This window comes from Pavona decussata, unplaced genomic scaffold (assembly GCF_977016875.1).
Source record: "Pavona decussata unplaced genomic scaffold, jaPavDecu1.1 SCAFFOLD_84, whole genome shotgun sequence".
NCBI lineage: Eukaryota > Metazoa > Cnidaria > Anthozoa > Scleractinia > Agariciidae > Pavona > Pavona decussata.
In genome coordinates, this window is record NW_028145502.1 from 563,323 (window position 1) to 589,744 (window position 26,422).

A 26,422-nucleotide genomic window follows, 5' to 3' on the forward strand; every position below is an offset into this window, starting at 1 on the left:
TGGATCGATCTTTCTTGGTGATATTTATATCACCTCGATGATGGCTAACCATACTTTAGTAAACAGACGTCATTCTATACTGCTCCCGGCCCGTAAACATGTAACGAGTACCATCACGAATTTAATACTCCAATTGAATTAGGAAAGACTGAAAAGGGGTGTTACAAAATATCGTGGTTTTTTCGTAAGTGTTTTTCTGCAAAACCTGTCACAATATAGCCGCTGACTGACGAGTACAACGCTGAAGCCCACGTAAAAAAATCCCTGCGCCCAAATATCGAAGGCGTAATAATTGAAAGAAATGCTTAACTCACCCAAAAAGGTCGAGCACCCCGCCCACCCTGCTACATACGCCGCAAAGAATTTGTTACCGGCTCCTTTTCTCCCATATGTTAGGTCGCCTGCAGCTGATCCGCTAAACAAATTAATCCAGAACAATCGGTGTTGTTTGGCTGTTTGGGGGTCGTTATTTTTTAAAACATAAAAGGCGAAAAAAAATAAATGCATTATCGTTAATACAAAAAATGCAAAATCCCTCCCATTTTTCACTGTCTTCACATATTTCCAGGATATTTTCTTGGCCACTAGTGTCTCTCGCACATGGTGCTGGGTGTTGTTATCTTCAAGAAATGGTACCGGCTTATAATCTCGAACCCATACAGGTATTTTTTCTTTGAGCAAACACGTGATTGCACTAAGCTTGTGTCGGAACGTATAGTGACATGATCATTTGACGGAGTCGGTTGGTCAATGTTTGTTGAAACTCCCAAATCTGAGTTTTTGAGTTTTGGAGCCATCAGAAGTATTTTTCAAATCGGTTTTTTTTTCTTAATAGGTACTATTTTTGCCTACAAACCAGCTGAATGTGTTTCTTATTCTGGTAATATTTTAAGCTTTTTTGCTTTCAAAATTATACAAACTCGAGTTGCGGAGCGTAATCATTTCTGAGCACATCAAATATTTTTTTATGTTTTAGTTTTTCTACGTTAATTTCTGAGCACGTAAAAAAAGATTTTCCGGAGCCCAAAATGTTTTTGGGAGATTCAAGAAACTCACGCCTGGATCGACAGACCTTCATAGTAACTCAAGAAGGAACACTGGATGGATTGAGCAAATTCCTGATAGAAACAAGAGTCCACAGGGCAACAAAATCAATTCCTTATCTACTGTTAGACTGCTTACAGGCCCAGTCCTTTCTCCTATGAGCGAGAAGGACCGCGAACGTGATTGCAAACAAACAAACAAACAAACAAAATAAATGGGCGCCTGTACGAAACACTCGCCAATGGGTCTTAAAGCGAAGGGGTTGAGTGCAACCAGTCTAATGAACCCTTTAAAAGTAAGAGAAGAAACAGCAGATTCAAAAATCGTGTGCTTTATTTAACTTCAGTAAATTTTTTACTTCCCGGCTTGCACTGGCTTAGAACCGTTAACACACTCGTCAAGTTTTCTACATAATGTCATTATGTTACCTTACAAAAATCTTTCCAACACGGCTGTGCCATAATATATACTCTCTAGAGTTTTGACAGAACAATTGAAACCACACCCATAATTTCGCGAGGAAAATATTTCTTTCACTTTCTTGACAGAGCATCGTTTTTAGATTCCTTCTATTGGATCTACTCCATTAACAACATCTACAGCTGCAAATATTAGAGTTTCTACAAAAATACACATTTTTAGCTAGACCGAGTGTCCTTTGTCCTCACTAGGGTGCCATCTATTGTTACACCACATCTACCAATTATCGAATCAACACCCTTCACAGACTAATGTTGACTTATTTATCTTAAAAGCTTTCGGAAAGGCTCTTTATTATTCCTGCCACTTCTCAATGAGAATTGCCTTTTGATCATTGCAATAACATATTTGGTTTTAGAAACCTCATTTTCACAACTGTTATTTGATATTACGTAATGCTTTGCATGTGGTACCAATCAATTAAAGCAACCCCACAGACAGCTTTCTCAAAAAGAGATCTAGCGTTGTTTTTGAAATTGCTCGAAAATACCTCACCAGCTGAGATATCTTTAAAGCTAGAAAAATACCACTAGCAAAGGTCTCTTCGTTGAACTATCTCCTAAGGTAATGGAAGAGAAATATTACCGCGGTATCACTACGGCTGGTTACTACGGAAGACGAATAGCGAGATAAATCTAGTATTTCTGCCTTGCTGGCGTGATATAGATGAATTTTCTGACTGCTATCATCACTAGAGTTATCTCTCAGTGAAACCGGAACTAACAAATTATCACATCACACTACCTTCATCTACTGAAAAGCATCTTGAGTCGAAGAGGTTGTCAGTCGCTACAATTCTAAATACTCCTTTTCAGACATTTTATGTCTTTTGTGTTTTGACAGCGAATCGACAATGTGGATCAAATAGCCGCAATAAAGCCATTTACACTTAATAAAATCTCATGACAACCACAAAGAAACGACTTGTATTACAGATACTGAAGATGTGAAAAACGTACTCTTTAAAACTATTTTTATGCCTCAGGGCATCAACGAAAAGCTATTAAAGATGTTCACAGTCACGTTTACTGGAATTTAAAACTCCCTGTTTATCGTTGGTAAATCTAAACTTGCTAAAGATTCTACCACAAAATTACAATAGCTTTCAAAAACAAACAGCATGCCTTTCTCGGGCAAGATAACCTCCCGATCTTACATTTTGCGCATTTGCGGTTTATCACTGTTTCTGTAATTCGGAGGTTTTGTTTTCGCTTGCTTTTTCAAGAACAGCCGCAGGTGTCTACCTTCATATTACTCAAGTCAGTCTTTAAAAGGTTTGAATCATTGTCAAAATGTAGCAAAGAGAGAGGTGACATTTTTAAAGGGGTGCAGCACATCGAGACCTTCACGGGGTTTTGGCTTTTTCTTGACAACTCCTGAAGAATGAAAGAATATGTATTGCTCGGGGAAGACTGACCTGCGCAGGATCCTTCACAGTAGTTGGCGTTGAATTCTTCGGGGAAAATTATCCAGTCCCAACCGATTTTTGTAAAGTTGACGGTAAGACTGCGACGGCAACATTCAGTTGCCCTCACTCCGCAGTCTATCGGTTGTCGTCTCCTCCTGCTCAGCGTTTTTGGTTTCTCCAAATCGATTACAAGCAATGGGCGAAGTCGTCCTCGTGAGCTGATGAGGTGATTGACCTCTGTTTCACAATCTTGGCAAGAGATTTCCAAAGTATGAAGGCGCTCTGTTGCGTTGAAATACGGTGCTGTTTTGTTAAACCAATGCTGAAGAATGTTCTTAACGTCCACAACGATCCATCCGGATCCACTTTTCTTTTCCTTCTTCACCCTTGTCTTCGTCACCTTTATGTCCTCTCTCTCTGTTTTCTTGCTGAGTGCTTCTATATGAAGTAATTTTCCACTGAGTTGGTGCCGCTTGCTTTTGCGCATATGAAGCCACAGAAACGCTGAAGGAACCGAACTGGACAGCGAACTCTGTTCCAGTTTAAACTGGAATATCAACTTCCTGGAAGAATTTCTTTTCGAACGCGAGGATGGAACTTTGGCTGGAAAACAACACAGAAACGTACTCAAGTTTGATCTTCCGGTGATAAAAAGAAACGTTTTAAAGTAAATTCGACATACGCAACTGAGAAATTTAACTTCGAGATAGTTTCCTACATCAAAAATACTGTTACACAATTCCTTCCAAAACGCCTTACCCAAGTCCAGTAAAATTCTTTCAATGCGAAGTGTTTTAACACTTTTGGTGGTTAACAATACACCAATTTTGAAAGGAACAAAAGCGAAGGCTGACGATTAACAGAATGGGCCCTGCCATTGTCTTACATGATTTAGTTGTGGTTTGTGAATTAATGAGAAGGTTCCATCTGAGTCACGTCTGAAGGAGACTGACTTAGAGTTATTGTCTGTGTTAATAAGTCAGAATAACTAGGAAAGAACAATTCTGGCCAGAATTATTATGTTTTAATTTTTGTCCCAGAAATTTAAAACATTGCAATAAATTTTAAAAGTGACTAAGATTTTCAATACTTTTTCCACTATCTGTGAAAAACCTTTTGACACAACAAAAATTTCCAAAACACTCTTTAGCAGTTGTGAATAGACATTATAGTTGGACTCCGCCTCCTAATGCACATAAAACAATGATCAATATTTAGGAGCAGAATTGCAAACAAAAGACATAATTTTAGTCAACACCGTATGAGGCGCCAATGGCTAATAACTGGTACGTTAAAACAGCATTTGATGTAATCACTGTAAGCCGGTTGCAACATTAGCTCTTGAACTTTGCTCCTTTACTGTCTGTGATGACGCGCGAGAATTGGCAAGCAATTTTTTAAAATATTTTAACTGCTGCACCCTTGACCAGCTCACTTTTCCGCAAACCGCGAAAAAAAGTAAATAACAAAAACTTAGGCCAGGGCATGACCTCAGTGTAAAGTATCTCCAGAAAAAAGATCCGACACGACAAACGCATTATTTCACACACAAATCACCTCCTACCTTTTTCACTGAAAACGATCATTTTAGTGGTCTTTCCATAATACTCGTCCCCGGAGTCTTCCTGTTGATTTTCATCATTATCTTGTCCAATGAGTTTCAAATTTGCAAGTAGAGCAGCGAGTTTACTTTCCTTTGGCTTTTCCTTGAGGACCGGTTCTCTGTCCATCTTTAGCTTGGCTAGTATCTTTTCTTTGATCATCTGAATTCTTAGCTTGTAAACTGCCGACTCCTCAGAGTCATCATCCTCTTCGTTATTGCGCTGCTGCGCTTTGCCATTTTGTGCGGTCATAATTCTCGGAGGTTTAGCTAAAGCGCCAGAGGCATTGCTGCTAGGCATTGTCGCATCTCGAGTGGTCTTACTCTCCACGCTTAATTCCGCTCCTTGAAGAATAATGATCGCGGTTAGATAGAGTGCTAAGAACGCTCTGCAGGGAAATCCGGCCATTCTACCAAGAGGTTTAGCGTGTTCCTGTTGGTTGTCCGCGTTGAGGCAGAAAATTAGCGCAAGATGTGCAGCTCATAAAGCGGAGGAATCAATTTGATTAGCCACCTCGAGAGATCAAAGCATTTCAATACTGTCAATAAGGCGTATTGGCCAATAGCATGCGTCGACCTTTCAAGTTCTTTCAACGGATCACATGTCTTTGTTTATTGTTTCAGTGATGTTTGCACGCGTTTTGGGCACTATGATCTACCAAAAGTGTCTCAGATCCGAATTTTTCTCTTGACAGGGCTAACCATATGAGGCACTCCTAAAAGTATTGCAATTTCCGGTTCTTGAAATTCTGTATACATCTCATAGAACACATTTGTCTTTCGTCGGCAAACCTCTTCTTTTTGTTTGAAATGTCTGCTAATAGTTTGGGAGGTGATAGTTTAACATTATACTCCCCTTATCATCAACACGTCGTTGCCAGTTGCCTCTAATCTCATTAAAATCAGTTTATTATTTCTTTTGGCTGTCATACTGTAATGTGTTTGCCTGTCATCACATACACTGCTACCACTAATAGGAAAGTCTATTATTCTTTGCCACTACAGTACAATACAAAAGATGTGTTGTTGAGGATTAACATGGATCAAACAGACTAAAGGAATAATAAAGCTCCCCAGAGATGATAATATTTTATTCGAAATAGGACCTGTAAATCAAAACCTCTGTAATGTTACAGAAAGAGGTCAAGGATTAATGCTGATAAGTGTGAATTAACGTTCACATATACATGCTGTTTCAGAGCTCAGAATCAATGCTGACAATACTGAAATCCATCTCCTTCACATACCTGTTTTCAAGGACAAGATGATCCTAAAGTAGAGGAAATAGTGTTTTAAGCCAGGCTGAAGTTTTGACCTGTTTAGAATTTTAATGACCTTACCGATAACCAATGAAACATCAACACAAGGCAATTGAGTGTCATACGTGCCAGAAAATGTTTAGTGTTTTCGTGACAAAGGAAGTGAATTCCTGCACACGATTTCTTACGCTTTCAAAATCCGGTAAAATTATACCCTTTGTCCTAACCTAAACTCGAAATCTCTCTTCAAGAACTGAATCAATGACAAGATGGGCCGTAAACGACATTTTTTTCAGTCGGGCGTTCAAGTACGTTAGTTCAGGCGTAACTTAGGATCATGTTTCATTGTCTGGTAAGGAGGAAATACTCGCTTGGCTTACTAGGGGTACACGTGTAGTACATTGTAAATCAACGAACGTTCTGGTATATTCAACAGAAAATTGAAACGGGATTGCTATAGAGTAATAATTTGTACTCAGTGGCAGTTTGGGAACTGTACTAAGTACATCCAATTTCGAATAAAATGCATTACACCCACAAGTACCTTACCACTCCCCTGAAACAATCATAGCTCTTTGATCAGCGGATCAGTGGAGTTAAAGGAAATTATCAGTGTTTATCGAGTGGACAGAATGACGCCGTGCCTAAAAATAATAGATAGATCTAGATTAACATCATCGAATAATTTCTCTAATTCGATGAGATCAAATTTATCATCGGCAGTCATCAAATGCTCCAAGAACAACGCGAATTTTTTCTCATTACTGTATTTCATGCCGTTGTATTTTTAGAACAATGCGTTTTATGCTATCACGGTCATTAAACGGTTTTTGAAAAATGCCCGGAAAGTTCTTCCTTTTTGCTGACACGATTTTGCTATGAGTGATAATTCTGACAAGGTGAGGCCAAATACCGTTATATCAGTTTTGGCGTGGGCGTTGTTTTGTTTGCCAAACATTAATTTGTGCAGTATAGCTCCATAAACACCCGTAAAACTTGGCCAAAATGGTTGCATTGCTTAAATATTCTCACGTTGAACAGGAATTTTGATACTATCATCAACAGTTCTAACTAATGCATCAACAGATGTTTTATTTTAAGCCTATAACCTTTTCGGAGTTCTTGGGCTTTGCTAAAACACTTTGAAACGGAGGGGATTTGCCGGCGAACTTTCGAGAAGCCAGGAAACTTCAATGTGTTAACCACTTAAGCAGCTGTCCAACTTCTTCTAATCTTTTATTAAATTTCTAGATAAAATTCAGAATAAACACTTTTGGAGAACTAAAGGATGCAGAATTCTGTTGCAAATTACGACGGAGACGTTTGATCAGTTTAAAATAATGCTACCATCTTGGAAATAGTTCAGGAAAGGCTGCATTAACAATCAGATATCTTTATTTATTTTTTTGAGGTTTTCAAAATAGATAGCCAGGGAATTCTTTGCATTTGTGCGATTGCGACCTAACCATAACAAAGTCTAAAGTCCTTTTAATTTATGTCTATCTACAAAAGTCATTGATACGCATTGGAATTTCGCTTCAGCGGAAAAATTTAGCCCTTGAGAGTGAGAGAAAAATATGTTGAGAATGTGAGTTTGCATGGATCTTCTACCCCAAATTTCTCGTCTCTTTACTCTACAATTTTTGTTGATTTATATACAGATAAAGGTGCAATCAATTATTATGGAGAGAGATTTGGGACATTAAACGTAGCACGAAGCAGACGAAACGGCCGGAAAAGAGCGGATAGATTTCATTCTATGATTTTCAAGTTTTTGGCAGCTCACAGCCGTTTCTATGGCGATAGTTATTCAGGTTGTCAATGATCTCGAAGCTTATCCTTTTTCCTGTCGATGACTGGAATTGTAATCAAGGAAATAAGCTTCAGATCCCTCAAAGTCTTGGATTCTGGATGAAATTTTTGCCTTTCTCACAATATTAAAATCAAAGCTCCTCATAAACGCGCGCTCGTTTGCGATTGCCGAGTTTATTGGGAGTTTTGTGTATCATTTTTGTCGTTTTTAATCCGGTCGGTTTTTTTCTTAGAGATAACGGGTAAATGTCCTCAAAATTATTGGGATTAAGGATAACCCAATCCACCCACAGCCTTATTTACCAAAGATTCTTTTCAGTTAAGTATGCACAAAGATTTTTTTCAAATTTGCTACTTTCTGCTTTTGGTGGGTCTGCGAGCAGTCGCAAAAAATTAATTGATTAGAAATAAATAAATAAATTGTGTGTAGACTTCACAAGTACTAATTATCTTCACAAACTACAGCAAAACGGTCAAATCATTTACAAAAAAGCTTGCATGGCTTACAATAGAAGATTCGTTTTTTCTCAAGAGTGCCCAGGTAACATAACTGAAATCAAAGACTAAGTCACTTAAGGAATGCTCTATTCACACACTCAGCACAAATACCTCCTCACCCCCCTCTCCTGACAGAAACACCTTGCACAACAACACTATAGGAAAGCCTTCTCGGTAGCTCATAGAGGATTGAGTGATTCATTCAATCTTGTGATGCCTATAGCTCATTATAATCGTAACCTTTACATTGCTGAGGGTGGCTTCTTGGTATCCTATATCCTGGGCCCAGTTGTTCAAAGCCCGATTAAGCTAATCCTGGATAAACGTGAACTTTGATTCGAGTTTAATATCACCAATCAATAAAGATTCTTCCATAAAATTTTTGTCCCTTAATTTTGAAATGGACATTTCTTTATCTTGAGCTTGAAATCAGCTTTTAAAATCATTTTTAACGAGCGGAATGAAAACTTCTGCAGCCAACTAACATTTAGAACGGAAACACAGTGAACCGAATTGATTGTCTGAAATGTTTATCCGGCGGAGTCAACATAATAACTGGGAGGAAGAAGTTACCAATTACAGACGACAGCGGAAATCCTTTTACAGCATGGCTGTGATGTTATCTGTAGCGTCGCTGAATCTGCCGTTCTGAAAAACATCCGCAAACTTTGACCATCTGAAAAATAACATTTCAATTCTGTGACTGACAGGTAACAGTTTATCAAGCAGCGAAATGACATCAAAACAGTGCTCTCAGAGGGAGGCTCAGTTTTCAACAACCCTTGAACTGAGGAACTCTCTGTTATTGCCGAAAAACAGCCATGTACTTTTGGATAGGAAGACCAAAAGAATCAATGTACTATAGTTCTGGTCTGACCAAAATAGGGTTAAACTAGGGGATTATTTGATATCGATTGGAATTGCATGTATTATTACCGACATTAACGTCTCTTATTTCAATGAAAAGGTTAACAAAGTCCTCCACCATCAGGATTTGTCTCTTCTTCGCTGACATTATTCTACGGTTTGTCTACCAACCATTTGAATAAACAAAGGGAGGAATTTTGTATGGCTCACAAATTAAACGTTTTGTATGTCGCTTATAATTTACGAGGCCGGTTTTCAACGTTTAGAGAGAAGTGTTTTAAGGTTCTTTGCCCCTGAAGTGATATATGTTGTATCTAGATCATTATAAACTAGAGGAAATAGCCACAGAACTTGGTCACTGTTCTCAGTTGTTTTTAAATGATAAAGAAAAGGTTTGACAGCCGAAATGTTATTATAAAGAGGCGGGCGGAACCAAAATAAATCAAACTCGGACCCAACTGTTCGCATCCATGCGTCTGACAGGGAACAAACGTATGTGAGATAGAGGAATAAATAAACTCTGAGTGAATCAATTTGGCTCTAACATTTGCCCGGACTTCTGTGAATGCCACAAATCATGGGTGGCCAGATAACTGCTGACTGAAGTATAGAGAAGCACCTTTGTCCTCCACCATGCTGTGTTACTAAGGGCCAGTTATTTAAGCAGAGTCTAACTTAGATCGCGGGTTAAGACAACCAGTGGGCCTCCAAATCTGTTTATAAGCGTTTTATTTTAAGTAGATAAATAGTTTTCTAGTCTGGGATGCAAGCCTTCTTGTTACCGTCGGCAGTTGACAATGTTTTAATATATTTGTTGGCAAAATTGAAATGACTTATAAGGTGGTTCTGTTAAACAGCGTCTAAACTGTCTTTTAATAACTGACCCTTAGTGTTTACTAGGAAAATGAAATATCGCTTGTTAACTAAGAGAGTAACAAAAACTATTGTTGTTTGTATGTTAACTTGAAAAACTAGGATTTGACAACTTACCCTCACATCTGGAGCCTGAATACGAATGGACCCTTTTCAGACCACATCAGAATTTTCCTCTCTGCATGTTTATTGATGAACGAGTCCTCGTCTGCAAACTGAACACTTCTAAGGCATGCCCAGAGTAAAAGTTTCCCGCTCTTGATTTTATAGTGGTACTCAGAGTACTGATAAATATTACTCTGTTACTAACAGGGTATAATCCAAGTTAAGGTCCTATGATGAGATGAAGGTCTTTAAACCTATAGAACAGTTCTTTCCTGTGGTGCTATTTATTATGCTGTACAAGGACGTTGGAACATTGAGTGTGGTTGAAATCCTAAGGTGTGACCATTCAAATGAAAGCTACTGAGCAGTACTTTCCTGTGGTGCTGTTTATTATGCTGTACAAGGATGTTCGAACGTTGAGTGTGGTTAAAATCCTAAGGTGTGACCGATCAAATGAAATCGACGGACAGTACTTTCCCGGAATGTGGTAATGTTTTTCATGGTGTTCTAAGTGGTTCGACCAAACAAAGCGATCAATCAAAATGACCGACCTTCACAAGTGCCACTTGTACAGGTGGCTGGTGGTAAAAACTGAGGAGTTAGAATTCAATCGACTTGAGAACGTATTGCCAATGGCAGCATAAGTAATTGGTTTTCAGCCACTGAGACAGAGAATCGACCTCTCATGTACTCAAGAATTCTTTAACCTTAATGAGTAATGCCTGACTTCATGTTATGCAAGTCTGAATTATAAGTCCGTGGATAAAATCTAAAGTTACTAAATGAGCATAACTTTTCGTAGTGGAAACAACTATTTAAATCAGAATGAATCAGAGCAATACTTTATTACAATTTTATAAATAATGATAATTAATTTAATGCAGGACCTACCTGAAAACCACCACGGTGACAGGAGCCTCCTGACAAAAAAACATATTATTGAAAAATAAAAGAGGGTATATTACATAGTATACGTACAGGACTGTGATTGTTATGTGAAAAAATTTTTATGGTATGTAGTATTTTGCATTCAAGTGCGGCCCTCATACATACGTTACTTTGCTCATTCAGTTCACATGCAAAAGTAAAATAACAAGAACCACTTATTATCGTTGCGCTAACCCTAATTCTCAGCTTTCTTTACTTCATCTCAAAGTCAAGCTTACTTTCATTTTCAGTATTAGTTTACAGATCCTGTAAATCACCCAACAGTGTCAGGCAGTTGTAATGAAGAAGATTCACATTAAAAATAAACTCAACCGACGTATTATTTTCCCACGCATGGTTGACATGAGAATTATCTTCTTTTAACACCGTTTAGAGTAGTACACCGTATCTCAAGATTCACCAAATCTTTAGTTTCCTTTGCTGTGTTCCATAATCATTCTCCAGCTATTTAAAGCAGAGGACGGATCACAAAATGTTTTTTGGTAGGAGTCGGCTTTCGTTCTAAATTATTCGATTGACTTATCGATATTACTGAGCAAAATGGGAGTGATTGGTTTTCTACAAGAATCATTTTACCTCTATTTATATAACCACGCTGTAAACGTTGCTGCCCTGGCTGATAACCTTAAGAAGAAACTGTTTCTATTTTTGCTACAGTTTCTAAGAAAAAAACTTGTCTTATCGTACAAGTGTGTGAAATTTAATGATTTAATGACTCAAGCTAAGATAAAAGTGTTTTTTAGGGAAAAGAACCGGTGGCCATTTGAAGAAAACTCTGTCAATGAGTTGAGTGAAACTTCAAAAATGTTAAAAACCTTTAAAACGTTCGAGAAACTATAAATAAACAAACAAATAAATAACTGCGAGATTTACACTATTAAAGTATGTTTACTAACGGACAAACAACAACTGTTACAACAACAAGATATCGAATGTGAATAAGGGAGAAACGAAGACTCGGATTTTTTTTTCCGAGTCTTCGTTTCTCCCTTATTCACATTTGATAATCGAAAAAAGGCTGTGCTCAAAACTTGTTACCCTACACCACCATCTTTGGTGCCGAAGGAAATGTTATGTCCGAACAAACATTTTTTAGTGACTAAATCATCACATAACTTTCCGAGCAATTTTGAGACCTAATCTAGGGCGTTTTTAAAACATTTCTTTGTTATTTGGCCACTTAAGCTTAGCAAAGCATTGCCCACGCCAGCGTCTGGCATCATTCTCACCACACAAATGTGTTTTTATTTTGTTTGAAAACGCTTCCTTTTTGTCTAATGGGTTTTCGCCTCAGTGTCACACTTAGCATGCACCAGACACAATTAGCGAGGTGAAACGGCCAACCAAAGAGTCTTTCATGTCTCCATTTTTGGGTTCCCTTATCCGATTTAACAACGATGCCTTGCCATCCTTCCGTATTTAAGATGATTATAGTTTAACTGGCATTGTCAGAAGTCTTCGCCGGGTTTTTCATCAGCGTTTTTGGAAATCGTTTTATGGTGACAGTAGGCAAAGACGGATGAATTTTAGACCTACTGATAAGAATTGCTTAAAATAGGCGGCTATTTTTTAATGGAATTGAACAGTGATACTAGATGAGTCAGATTGTCTCAGACGATAAGAGGTTGTAAGCCGGCCTGGCTAATGAGAATCGGATGTTATTATTAATCCGCTTATAATTTATTTAATGCGATTAACGGAATTATGGCGTATCGCCTATTGATCAGTGTAACTGAACTGAACTCTATGGACAACAGATCAACAGGGAAGCTTGATCGGTCAGTCTCAGTCTCGAGATAATATTAAACGTGTAGAGAAAAAGAATGAATACAGATTGAATGGCCTGAAAATATCACACGACGTACAATATTAAAGAATTAGTTCTGTTTGGCCTTGTCTCCTTCACATGAACTTTGCCGCGAAATGTTGTCGCGAATCAGAAGCTATTAGGCTAAGGATTGTATTTCTGTAGATTCGTTATATATGTAAATCCACTCAAGTCGTTTATTGCACAAGTATTTAAATTCCTTTTTACAAACAAAATACAGTGACTAACGGACCTTTTTCAAAAGGCAGCTTTTTTAACATGAAAAACATTCAAGTTTGAACGGCGCCCGGGCAAAGTCACAACGTAGGACACAAATATTTAACAGGAATTTAGATTCAAGTATAAACTGACACAATCTACTCAAAGTTGAGGTTAGAGGGAGTAGGGATGGCGCACTAGTGCTAGTGAGAGCACTTGCCTTCCACAGCGTTATAAGTGGCCAGTTGAGTTTGTTGTTGGTTCTCGTCCTTGTTCCAAGAGGTTTTTCTCTGGGCACTCCCCATCTCCTCAAAAACTATCATTTCCAAATTACAATTCGATGGTCAGAAAGCTCGCATTAATTGCTAGAGGCCTAATCAGCCTCACAAACCCGAGGGTAAATAAGGTGATTATTATTATTATATTATCCTGGATAAGCGCAATCACGGTTTAACCCTTGAAACCAAAATATGCCGAAGTGAACATTCTGGGCATACTCTTCGCGCTTTCTTCATCTGTTTCCCAGTATGCCAATAGTCCGCAGAATTTCTTTACGTTGTTAACACCGTTGAAAGAATCTTTCACTGTACTAAACAGCTCATATTTTTTTTCATAAACGTTTGCATTTACTCGTGGAGGGCAGTAGTCCTTAGATCTAAAACACCAAGATAACAATGTTTACCCTATCTTAACCTAAGTTTCTTCACAGTCCCAGCCGTAGCCTGCGAACGTAGACGAATTTCCGGCTCTCCGCCAGAGAGAAGCGACAGCCGGAAAAACGTCTGCGTTCGCGGGCTACAGCTGGGACGAAAGGGTATGCCCTATCATGATAACACCTAAACGAACAGCTGTTTACTGTATCACACCAAACTACTCCACAGTCACACCTGCTTTTTGTTCACCACATGCACAACCTTACAGGTCGCGTAAGGGAATACGTTTCAATGCTCGGTGCATACTAGTGTTGACCAAGGTATGTCTGCGGTATTTGTAATAGGTTTTTCCAATCACTGGAATCTTTCCACTAATAAATACCAGTCATCGCTGATTTCGGAAACACTGTCGGAAATATCATAACGCCACAATTCAGTTTTCTCATGGAAAATGATGTCAAAGCATATGGATCATACCTTTCTGCTCTAATGCCATCTATTCTCTTGTGTTGTTGCATATTTGAAGTCATATTTATAACATGACTTAAAACACGGTATTACGTAACATTAAATATACGTTCTCTTGGGAAAATCATGCCTTAAAGTGCTAGACAGATTTCAGTCAATTTTTTTTTTACCATAATCATTCATTTTGAATTAGTTGGCAATAGAAAGGAAGGTAGGAGGGACTTAACAAAGCTTTGGAAAGTAGCCATAATTCATAAAACTAATGTCAAGTTTAACTGGTGGAGCGCAAGTTCATCTATAGTTCTTTGTTTTGTCCAAATTCCTGGGCACAATGAAACCAGAAAACAATAGTTGACCTGATAATTGAATTACTTTTGATTTGTTCAGGTCACGTTCCTTGCATGCACTAAATAATCAACAACTCCCTTATTTAAAGTCTCTAAAGTAAGAACCCTCGCTCGTAACTTTCGAATTCTGCACCCTTTTACCATGTACCATTTGTTATTTTCATCGAATTTTGGGCGGTTGACACTTTCGGGTATCTGGCCTCGTCCAGCGACTTTCATTTAAATACCGTGGCAATAGTGAACATAATTTTTAAAAGATGCAACTTATGTATACTAAAAGGTATTCATAAAATTTATTTTCCAAAAGAATCCAAACAGATTCTAGGCAGTTTTTAAAGTCACACTCAATATCACGAGGTCCTTAAATTCGGACCATCGTTGCTTTTGGAACCCTACCGCCGGCGATAGCTATTCATCCCGCCCTTGTATGAATAAACAGGATTTTGTGCCAGTTTAGTAATTATCTATTGTCTACCCTATCAACAGTCTGTCTTGTCGGGATAGGGTAAATTTGAAGGACAGTTATCGCTCCATATCAACCCAATAAGAAGTCTACTAGCCATCACAGACTCAGGCTATTTTAAAAAATGCAATAACAAGATCAACAAATAAAAATTGTTCCCAGAGACCGCGTTACCGGCGAGGCAGGTACTTAAAGCGGTGCAAAGCTATGAAACACGGTTATGGATGCAAAATACATGTAACTGCAGGCGAAAGGTTGAATCGAACTTTGTTCGTCTTGAAATTCTTCAGAAACGAGTGGTGAGAACTATAGCTAAAACTCATTTCTATGCGCATACTGATCCAATCTTTAGAAAACTTGGTATTTTAAAATTTCATGACATACACCTATTTCAATTAGGTTTATTCATGTTCTCTTACCAAAACCATACCCTTCCTTTAAAATTTGACAGTAAATTCACCTTACAGAAAGAAATTCATTCGTATCATACAAGAAACTCTCATTTATATCGTTTGCCTCTCAGCAAACAATTTTCCGTTTTTTACCAGGGCCCTAAATTTTACAACTCCTTGTGTACCGAAATCGTCAACTCGTCCTCCTCTATCTCCTTTAAAAAAGCACTTAAGGCGTTTTTCTATAATAACTATTAGTAGTTTTAATTTTCTTGTAGCTTTTCTTTTCGTAATATATCCTTCCGTTTGACATTGTAATTGTATGAAATTGTAATTGTATCCGTCGTCGTGCTCTTATCTTCTTTTTTGATTTCATCTTGTAAAATAATAACTGAGGAGACCTAATTAATATAAGCTTCACAGTTTCCTTTAGGACTCCTCGCCATTGTTACATCTATCTTTTTCTATTTTTTTTGTTTACATTGTATTTGTGGTGTGGCAAAATAAACTTACTTACTTACTTACTAGAAGAAAGACGATCACATTGGTGTATTTAAGCTGTATGGAACAGGTTTCGATTCCATGAATTCAGTCTACCGAATTCCGTTTTACTGCTCTAATCAAACCAACTCGAAACTGGTCATTTTGTTAGTAATATACCCGTGGAAGGTGAATTAATGAATGTGAATTATTTAATAATAATAATAATAAAAAGACAATCGCTGTTGGGTGGGCAACTTAACTGACCATTTCACCGGAATCGCAGAGGCCATGGGATCAAATTCCAATCAGGCTTGAATTTTTTCCAGGCCGCCGGCTTCCTTGTGGCAGTTACTTGAGTTGTGTAACTACGATGGTTTTTCCTCAATTAAATGAAACACTTCTTACTACACAGTTTTCTACATTGGTAATGTTATCAGTACAGTTTGTGTCCGTCCAAGAGTACTTACGCTGGATAACGGGAACGCGGACTATGGGAGCGTAAGTTTTCTGAGAGCGAAAAAGAGCGTACTCCAGTTGCATTGCAAGAGTGTTTCTTTAAACATCAACGTCATGTAAACATTACACATTAGACTGATTACTTTTGCAATAATATTGTCATGACATTTTAACTTTCAACTGGCCCAAGCCTATTCTGCCAGGCCAGAAATAATACTCCAGCCAGCATAGCTAGTCAGCTTGTAATAAAGGTATACCTTTTTTCTGAAGAAATCCCAAACCTCTTGCGTCATCTCATATGATGACAGCGTTCCTTTCTTATGCCAACTTGCACAGCCTCAAATGCCTCAGGACTTCAATTCAACTTAATTAATAACTATGTTCTCAACCCGCTCTTAAAAGTGAGTTTAACTATAATGACAAGCGCGCGTGGAAGACAATACACTCCAACAAGAGATTACTTCTCTTGGCTCTAAGCGGTAATACCACACGCAGACCGGCTCAAGCACCCATCATCGTGTTGCCAGTAGTTTTATTTTATCATTTTTTCTCGCTTAGTCAGTTTTGATTTTGTCCCTTTTTTCACTTATTTTAAGAAGGGTGCCTTCTTCTGCGTTCTGCGCATCACGAGATGGTACAAGTAACTAGGATTTCTTAAGGACGTTGCCTGATATTACAAACTAAGGTATTTTTGCTCGGCTTATGACTATGCGGGAAAAGCAGATCTTAAAGGACCCTAGTCAGCCTCCGCCATTTTGGATGCCATCGAAATTATTGATATTGCATGGTGAAGCGAAATTTATTTTATTGCTTAACTGATCTTATTGCTTAAATTGCTTAATTTATCTTATTGCTTAACTGTAAGTTGTGTTCCTGAAAGCTTGTTTCATTATCTTTAGTAGTTTCACAGTGATTTCGTTTATTTCTACATGCTCCCAATTAAATATAATGGCCAAACTCTCGCATATAAACAAAAACAAACGTGTGGCTGACTAGGACCCTTTAACAAGGTCTACCTAAGGGCTACTAACCATGCATATTTCAAAGATAACATACTCTGTAGTTTCTCTGATCAATCATTTGTGTCATTAGTGCTAGCCGGTACATTCATTGCTTTTCCATCGTCAATGCAATGTCTCTAATATTTCAGTTTGTGCTGATTTTATTCATCTGACATTTGCTTTCGATTCTTACATAATTCCTCTACTGCTCTTTTTCGTCTGATTCCCCGTGCGCGCACTCAATTTGATTACGTAATACAGGTCCGTATTTAGAAAAAGTCAATCATTGAAATCAATACATGAACCACTTTTGAATTCAAAACTTCCACGCATAATTCGTAATTTTTTAATAAACAACGTGTAAGGTTCTTAACCCAAGAAATAATCAGTGAAGCCGGCCTGACCAAAAATACATGACAAACCAGCAAAACGATTCACTGTATGTTGAACCATTATTGCTAAACGTTATTTAGTCTTCGATGCTTGGTAGCTTTGAGAAAACTAATGCCACTGGATACTTTAAGGTGGCCGAACACAGTTTGCGCGCGCTTTACAGATTCTGTTAGTGATTTTATTAAGCGCGCGCTAGGGTTGTGGTATGCAAATACGACGGTCGATAAAGTGATCCCTCATTTTCACATGAAATGGATAATAAAGTTAAGTTTTGATCCTAAAGAACTAAGTTTCTCGTTTCTGGACTCTTTTTCTTTTCTTTCCGTGCAAAAAAGTCATTCACTAAGACCTTTTGCATGCTTTTCATCTTTGCCATGAAACCCAATTAAAGCCACGCATGCGCCATTGAGCAAAAAATTGCGACTGGTTGTTTTCGTGGAAATGAACTGTTTTCTAAGGAACCGCTCATTAGAATTTCGTGAAATTTGGCATGAAAATAGTTCCCTTAAAGCGTAACTCGCCTACAAAGAGAAACCTAAATCTAACAGAGGGTATCTTCACAAAACATAAAAATGCAAAATCAATATTTACAGGAGATCTCTCTGTTAAAATTACATGAAAATAGTGCAACTGTGTCAGTGTTTAGTGAGTTTTTCAGGATACAAAAAAATGGAAAAAATCTAATGAGTACATTTTCTGAAAATAAAGGAAACCTACTATTTATGGACGTTTAATAGCTCGCTGCGTTGCCATGGAAACGGTACTTAGCTCAACAAGACGTACGAAAATACATTCTTTCTTAGTTAGTCTTACACCATACCAATTTTGGGCGTCCAGAAATACATAGTTTCCAAATAACGTCTTCTAACACCTGTACACTAAAAATCTGTGTTCGGCCACCTTAAATAATGTTCTTATCAATCTCAGATTGAAGTAGCTGGTAGTATAATGACACAATATATTATACATATAATTAGTTTCAAATATTTGACTCTACTTCTAAAATTAAAACTGGGGAGAAACTAACGAAACAACTATCTTTTTGTCATGGAAAAATTACCGCTGCGTAATAAGGGCTAGAGTCTGGTAACTAGTAAATCTGAAATTGCGCACCAAAGAATGATGATTCTCGTCCCCAGAGCCTCACGTCTCTCATAGCTGACGGAGGCCTTCACACGAGGACCTCGTGCGAAGGCCTCCCTCAGATAAGAGGGACGTGAGGCTCTGGGGACGAGAATGCGCACGCCTGGCGGGACCACAGCACAACACTTCAGAAACCTTACGTGAGGATACTTCACCACAGGTAGTATGCCTGAAGGTAAGTACTACCGAATGCTCTCACAAAGGTCTTCTGGATGCTGCAACTATTACACGCGTGAAGCGCAAGTTTAACTGTATGGCAATGTTGGTTTAGCTGGCCTTATCACATTTGGAATTACAGACCCATGTTACCTTAATTGTTGGTATTTTTACCCCTATACTAATAATGACGATTTTAATTCACCACTGGTTTAAAAGTCAATAATAATACCAGGTTCCAATGCTTCGATGTATAGTGACTTTTCATATTCATAGTAACAAATGCACCTTTTTTGTTGGGATTTGCTAACAACATCGTGAACAGAACAGAGCCCAAACAAACAAACAAACAAACTATTCAACTAATTCTTAGCATGCAAAACACGAGAAGTTGATTGTTATGTACATTTGATTAGGAGAAGAATCCATGAGCAAACTAAACTAAACAATGATTAAACCAAATGTTTCGCTCAATTGATTAATCTCTGCAGTGAAGTTGTGCTTAAAAATCAAAGGACAAACATCGATTAAAATAGCAAACAGTATGTCGAAAGCAGGAACATGCATAGTAATAGGCCATTTCCGAGTTGCTGTGAACCTCATTTTGTAAACGAGGCTAAGTGCAAAGCTTTCCATTAGTAGTTTTACATTTAGCCTCGCTTTGATGATGAGGTTCACAGCAACTCGGAAATGGCTAATCTCTTCCACTGAATTTGACCTGCTCCTTGGCTCTTATAAAAAGTAGACTGTTCTGTGTCCTTATCTTTGGCTGCAAGAATCCGTGGCGAGATGACAGCGCTTGGTCACCATGAATGGTTTGTTTTCCGCCAGGTGTCTAGTAGATCGTTAATCTCGTACCCCGATCTCAGTCGTCGGATCGGGAATGTCGAAATGTGAGATCTGGTAAAGTTCGATATAACGCCATTTCTGGTTGGTTACCAGAATTAAGAATGCCTCATTCTAATCTGCTCTGTGATTGGCTCTTTCCTTCTGTGTTTGGTTTTCGCTCAGTTCGGGGAAGAAACAAAAACACGGAAAAGTGTTCGCTCCGATTAAGATTGTCATGCGACGTTTTAATACATACATGCCCTTTGTGTGGGGAGAGAACAGTGAGAAATTGTTTTTTCGGAAGACAACAGCGACTTTAGCCGAAAAGAGTTTGCAGTAACGTTCAAACGGCCTTGCCAAATTACACAAGTTTCCAACACGATGGATATAAGCTTGCTTACTTTTGGGGATAAAATGGAGGTAGGTCATATTTTTTTTTTTGGTATTTCTTGACAAAAAATGATTTTTTTTTAAAATGATTATTTATTTAGTAAACGCAAATTAATTTCCCCAAAATACTTTACCTTGAGTTCCTGAACACGCGCGCCGCATTTGCTAGCATATTTTCAGTTTTTGTCTTCTGCTAAAAGACTATTTTCCTTCTATAAATTGAACTGGACTTTGAGTAAGAGACTTCATAATATAATATTAGTCCTTTCAGACCAGTGTGCTTATTCCTTCAAGATCCATACAACATCTCTCATAGGACTTTTGAGAAATTGATAGAGTGTCCACACAATATTATTATTCATCTGGTGAGATCAATATCCCTCCCACCCCTCAGCTAAGAGAAATGAAAAATGTCCGACTTATGACCGCCAAAATAATAGTAATGAAACCCGTACTACAACAGAGAACACCTTGTCTGAACCGATTAGGGCTCTTTATGTAAGTGTAGTTAGTTTAATTTTATCCCCTCTCTCCCACCTGCTGAGTTAAAAAAAATTTGGATCCAAAATAGAAAACTAGCCTTCCTCTAAAATAAAAATGGGGACATTGGTTTACATGTCTGCACCACCTAATGTTTTGCAGGTCTATGCTTGTGATAGGCTTTAGAAAAGAAGTAGTTTTAAAAGGAGGACATGCCTCTTTGGATTTGACATCACTTATAGTTTTTAGAATCTTTTTGCCATTGTTCTTTTCTTCAAGATGGGGGAATTTCTCCATTATTTTATCATTAGTATGGAGTCCTTGAAGTACTAAACACACTTCATTTACTACTTCCATTGTTAATCCTTAGCACATTCTCTGATACAAATAGTTATCACTGGCCTCAGTTTCTCCTTTATTTCTTGTTAACTCTGCCTTAATTTCTTCCACCTGATTTCTAGGGAGAAGCAAGTTCCTAAAGTTCCTATCAGTGATGTGAATATCTTCAAGGGCTAAAACAGCTGGACACAGCTCAACACATAATTAAGAGCAATGACAGTCATTTCGGACAACAGATATCACAACAGCTGCATTTCTCACACAAAAGCCAAAACCAAAGTGGTTATAAGCAAAAATTTTCCCCTGCACAGATTTCTGGGGTATTTACACTAATCTGTCATGGTGGGTTGCATTTCTTCAATATTTACACCAATATGATTGTTGTTAAAGTAAAGTTTTGATGTAGCAGGCTTCCCATCTCTTCCACTTTCTTGGAAAAAACTTTCCATAGTTTGCGGAAGACCAAAATGAATAAATTATTATCCTTCCAACACAATGAGAATCAAACCCCATTCCCAAAGATTGTGGCAAATAATATTCATTGTCAGTCTGTAGAGAATGAGACTGAGCCAAAAGTGCATTTTGAGGAATTTGGGGAGTAAGGTAGAACTGGTGATCCCCAAGCCTTCCACCCAAAAAGGCACCCCCAAATCCACACAGTACTAATGATGAGTAAATAATAGGCTGACAGGCTTAATTTTTGACATTGGTGGTGATAAGTTCATCTGCTATGGGCAAAAATATTTAATCAAACTGGTCAACATTACTTTGTGTTAAGATAGGAGGGCCTTTGTAGTACTCCATAAATCTTTCATATTCAAACTTTGTATGATTGTAGTTTGGTTGTTTTTCTGTTGCTGTTGTTGTCATGACAACAATCTTCGCTGTAGGGAATACTGAGGAAAGTGTTCCTCGTTTGCTGTACTCTGAAGTTGTGCCCCCTGAACAAAGATGCAATTAATTAAGAAAAAACTGTAGTCATTCACTGGGATGTTGTTATTCTTTCCATTAGAATAAGACAATATAATTACCAGAAAATGGATAATGAGAAGGCTGAATAAAAAGGGATTCTCAAGTAACTAAGCCCTTTTTGACGCATGGGGTGGTGGAAGGACGAAGCATAAAAGAAGCTGCGATAATCACCAACAATATGGCTCTGTATTTATTAGCTTTTAACCTTTAAGCCTCAGTGTCAACATACAGTTTCTCCTTACTGGTCTCTACATGTCCATTTTTCATAGTAGCATTATAGGGTGGCTGTTGAAATATCAAGAAATTTCACCACTGGTGATCTCATGACCTCTCCTTGATTGTGTATTGATAAATATTAGGAGAAATTTTGATACTGATCACTACTGGGGCTTAAAGGTTCAAGGTTCACTGTTCTGATATTTTTTGTGTACTTGTGTGAAAAGTCCTTGAACATAATTTTGTGTTGCTGGTCTTAATATTAAGAAAAGTTAGGACCTTACATGGGTGCAAATATCAATACAAGAAAATTTTTTTTGCTCAAGGAATTGGCATCAACAAGGAATTTTCATCCAAGACAGACACTGTTTTCAAAGTTTCTTTTCCCCACCACTTCTCTACAGTGGGTTTGTGTCTGACAGTTTGATTAAATGTTGTTTCCTGGCTATGGAAGGCCATGGTTAAGGAATACTTAGGAATTCATGGTTACTGAAGATCAGCTTACTGTGAAAGCTGTTGTTTTGCTGCAGAAATGGGTGACAGTTCATTAGAACACACAGACATGCACAGGAAAACAAATAGTGGAAATATTTTTTTTTATTTGTTTTCTATTTATCTGCCATTTGCTACTTTTATGAGCCCAAAAGACCTTCACACCTTCCTATTATTATTGTTATTATTTTTTTTGGCTGAAATCAAGGATCCCATCAGAGGTGAGTGTCCATGCACCAAGATAGCTGCTTTGGACATAAAGAACCTTGTATTATTCTTAGTGTATCATCCTCTATGCATGTACAAATAATGCAATGCTCAGTACAACAATGATTATTTAAGCAGCTCATTGTGCCTTGCAAATCAAGTGCAGATAATGACCTTTGTTCTTCATATCAAGAGTCAAATATTATTAGACTTGTGTATTATGTGGTTCTAATTTTCGAGTCTGTGGACTCCTATGTGTAAAATTATAACCTTTATTAACTTGTCATCAAAGAAGCAGTCGAGGGGGCATGTCCCCTAAACTTAACATAAATTTCAGGTGAAAATGTTTCAAGTGTTATGTGATAAAGGTGAATCAAGAACCACTGAAAGGGAAAGCTCATCACTACCAAATAAAACTCTAATGGGAAACTCATAGGGACTTGCTCTGTTTGCTCACATGTTGCAAGTAACCAAACATTCTTCAGATCCCAAATCCAGATGTGGTACCTCCATTTCCCAAAAGAAATTCAAACTTCCATTTTTGAGAAAAAAAAAAACCCTTTAAAACAGCAAGGGTGTACTCGGTATTTTAATGTTGGACATAATTGGGCGCCTACCATTTACACAGACAGGTCTTTCTGGTTTGCTGGTATATAACCAAGACAGTAGCATGGTGTTAGGGCTAGGATGGTTCATGGTTCATTTATTTCACACTATTTACACAACATTAACATAGAAAGAAAAGTATTACAACAAATGATTACAAGATAAAAATAAATACAGTACAAATTATAAAATGTGTGTGGTGGTCAAAGTAGCAAAGGCTTTCTAGCTGACCACCACCTACTTTTAAGTAAACAAAGAAATGACACTGAGCTTTATTGAGATATTAGAAAATGTAGGAAATGTTTGTAGAGCCTAGGATGTACAAGAGAGAATTACATTTGTGTAAATTAAGGTATGTTTGAGATATACTGAACCGAGCAAGAAATCTAAACAGGACAAGCTTAATAAAAGAAGAACAAAACAATAAATAAATAAAAACAAAAAAAAGCAAAAAAACAACATAAAAACAAACAAACAACAACAACAACAACAAACAAAAAGAAAGGAAAAGGACAACACATCATCAGCAGCAACAGCAGCGACAACAAAGATCAAAATCTAAGCAGACATTATTATTATTATTATTTTTAACTCTATTATTATTATTAGATAGTTACATACTATTATATTTGATCATTAAACAGAACATATATTATTTGATTGACAAGAGATCAGGTGGGCCATATAAAGTTTCTCAAACCTGTTAAAAGTTTTTGTTTTTTTCAATGCCATGGGGACAGTTTCCCATATGACAGAAGCAGAGTACTTAAAAGTAAATTTGCCTATGTTAGCTAACTTGTGGTCGGTGGAAATTAAGCTTGGCAGAATTTCTGGTGTTATAGGAGTGGACAGTTGTTGTAGGTAGGAGGAGGCCCTGTTTAGCTGGTTCATATAAAATTATATTATTACAGTGACCTTGAGTTGTGTCTTTTGGCCTGTAAAAGAAACCTGCCGCATTTACACAATCCATTTGGTTTGGAAATTTAAACCATTAACTTATGGAAGAAGGAGAATTTGTGTGACCAAATCAGCTGAAAGACTACAAAGAGAAGAAATAATTTTTACGTATCACTGGTAGACCACAATTTCTGAAACTTTGCAAATGAAAATATGACATGAACCATTTGACTTTCCAATGCGAAATTTAACACCAAGATGCCAATTAGTAACTCTATTGTGCCTCATCTACAACAACGACCACAAAATTTTTCTGATAAAGCTTCGACAACAAAAACTCTCTGCACTGTCTGTTGCTACCTTTACCTTGGGGTGCACAAAAATTATGTGACATTTCCCTGCCTGTAAATTACAGTATCTTCAATACAGTTACCATCTAAGGCGAAAACTGGTACAGCTTACTCCGGTTGACTTAAGTCTTTTTAATTGATCGTCGATAAGCGCGTTGATCTTGAGTGGAGAAAGCACAATTACGATGGATTTGTTCTTGGAACAGTTTTCATTACAAAGATGGTCTAGATGGTCACAAAGGGTAGGAACTAATCTCAGTAAAAAAGTGATTTACCGCGCTTGTTGATTGATATCTCTCCTGTTGCCTTTTTCGTTTTGGTTTAAGTTTCAAGTTTTGTTGTCCTCTCGACCGAAGAACGTTCCGAAGAGCTCCCTCGAAAGCGAAAACCTCACCAGGAATGATCACAGTTACGAGCCGGCGGCCATTCAGCACGGTGGACAAAGGATGATGGGCAGGCCCGTATTCCGGGCCTCAAATCGAACTTTACCAGATCTCCCCTCCGCCTGACCGTGGGAGATCTGGGTACGAGATTAGTAGATCGTTCCAGTTTTTAGCTTTAGACGCAAATACTGATCCATTACTGTTTCTTGTACGACACGAATATACACCTTTCCCTTCAAGCTAGCTCGTGCATTTTTAGCACAAAGAACCCCGGTTAAAAGTCAAACTTCAAAGAAGTCGCGTGCACAAAATGAACGCGACTAACTAAACATAGAAAAGGCGTGCTCAGCCAATCAGGAGTATTTTTGCCACTCGATCAATCAGTAGTGAGTAATATTGCCCTTGGTAAAAAGAAAAATATGAATAAAAGCCAATCAGCATTCGGTAATTTTCCCTCGTTGTAAACGGAAAAAACCTTAATAAATTGACGTATAAATGCACGAGAGCACCTGTAAAGGCTAACAGGAGGCTCCAAGCATGGCACGTTTTGGCAATCGATAACCAGCCCAGTGTATGACTTATCGATTGGGTATTGATTGGCTCAAACCAATTGATAGCAGTGGAGTAATTGGTAACGATTGGTCTCGATTGATCGATTGCGTTTCCGATCGTTGACTGAGTGGATACTCCATTGCAAGCATGAATAGATTACTGATTGGATACTCCATTATAAGGTCTTATAACCATGAATAGATTACTCCAGCTAACAAATAAGCGCACGTAAGAATCCCACCTTTCATATTTAATAAAATTTTAATGATTTTAGAATATCATAGTCACGGATTGTGAAACTCAATACCCGAGACGTCAAGGAAAATTGCTACTCAGTATGCAACATTTAAAATAATTTTAAAACATTAAATCTTATGGGACTATTATTCGATAATGTTTTATTCTGATCTGTCGACGATTTTATGTTTATCATATAATTGTGTTTTGTTTATCGTGGCGCACCTGTAAACTAGCTTACAATTATCTCAGCTGTATTTTAGCTAAGGATACTGACCACGTTACATAAAGTTGTGTTGTATTTTATTGGATATTGATTAGCGTCCATTAATGACAGAATGAGAACATACCTTGTCAAAACACAGCCAGCAATCACGACAATCACTTGCAAACTCGTACATGTAAAATCCAGCCGCGAGTATAATTTGGTGTTTTTGTGATGATAGTTTAGTGAATCAGGGAATGAAGAATGTCTGATTTCCCAACATGCTTTGACATGGAAGTAACAGGTTAAACGTGGAAAGTAATGGTACAAAAGGGTGTTGCTTTGGGAGAAATGTTCGCGTGCTAGAAAAAAAGACAATTACATTTAGCGGAA

General features: G+C 37.7%; 1 protein-coding gene and 1 long non-coding RNA gene across 2 annotated transcripts; one reads left to right on the forward strand and one right to left on the reverse strand.

Moving 5' to 3' along the window:
* Positions 1–1,359: 1,359 nt before the first annotated feature.
* LOC146475277 (protein dawdle-like) lies at positions 1,360–5,343 on the reverse strand. Its single transcript, XM_085115653.1, has 2 exons — positions 4,497–5,343; positions 1,360–3,535 (listed from the first exon to the last, which is right to left on the reverse strand). Exons 1-2 carry the CDS (start codon positions 4,939–4,941, stop codon positions 2,745–2,747), a joined length of 1,236 nt encoding a protein of 411 aa, XP_084971779.1. The 5' UTR covers positions 4,942–5,343; the 3' UTR covers positions 1,360–2,744.
* Positions 5,344–19,753: 14,410 nt separating this feature from the next.
* On the forward strand, positions 19,754–21,991 carry LOC146475278 (uncharacterized). Its single transcript, XR_014865855.1, has 3 exons — positions 19,754–20,123; positions 21,035–21,254; positions 21,925–21,991. It is a non-coding gene; the product is annotated as an uncharacterized LOC146475278 (long non-coding RNA).
* The last annotated feature ends 4,431 nt before the right edge of the window (positions 21,992–26,422 follow it).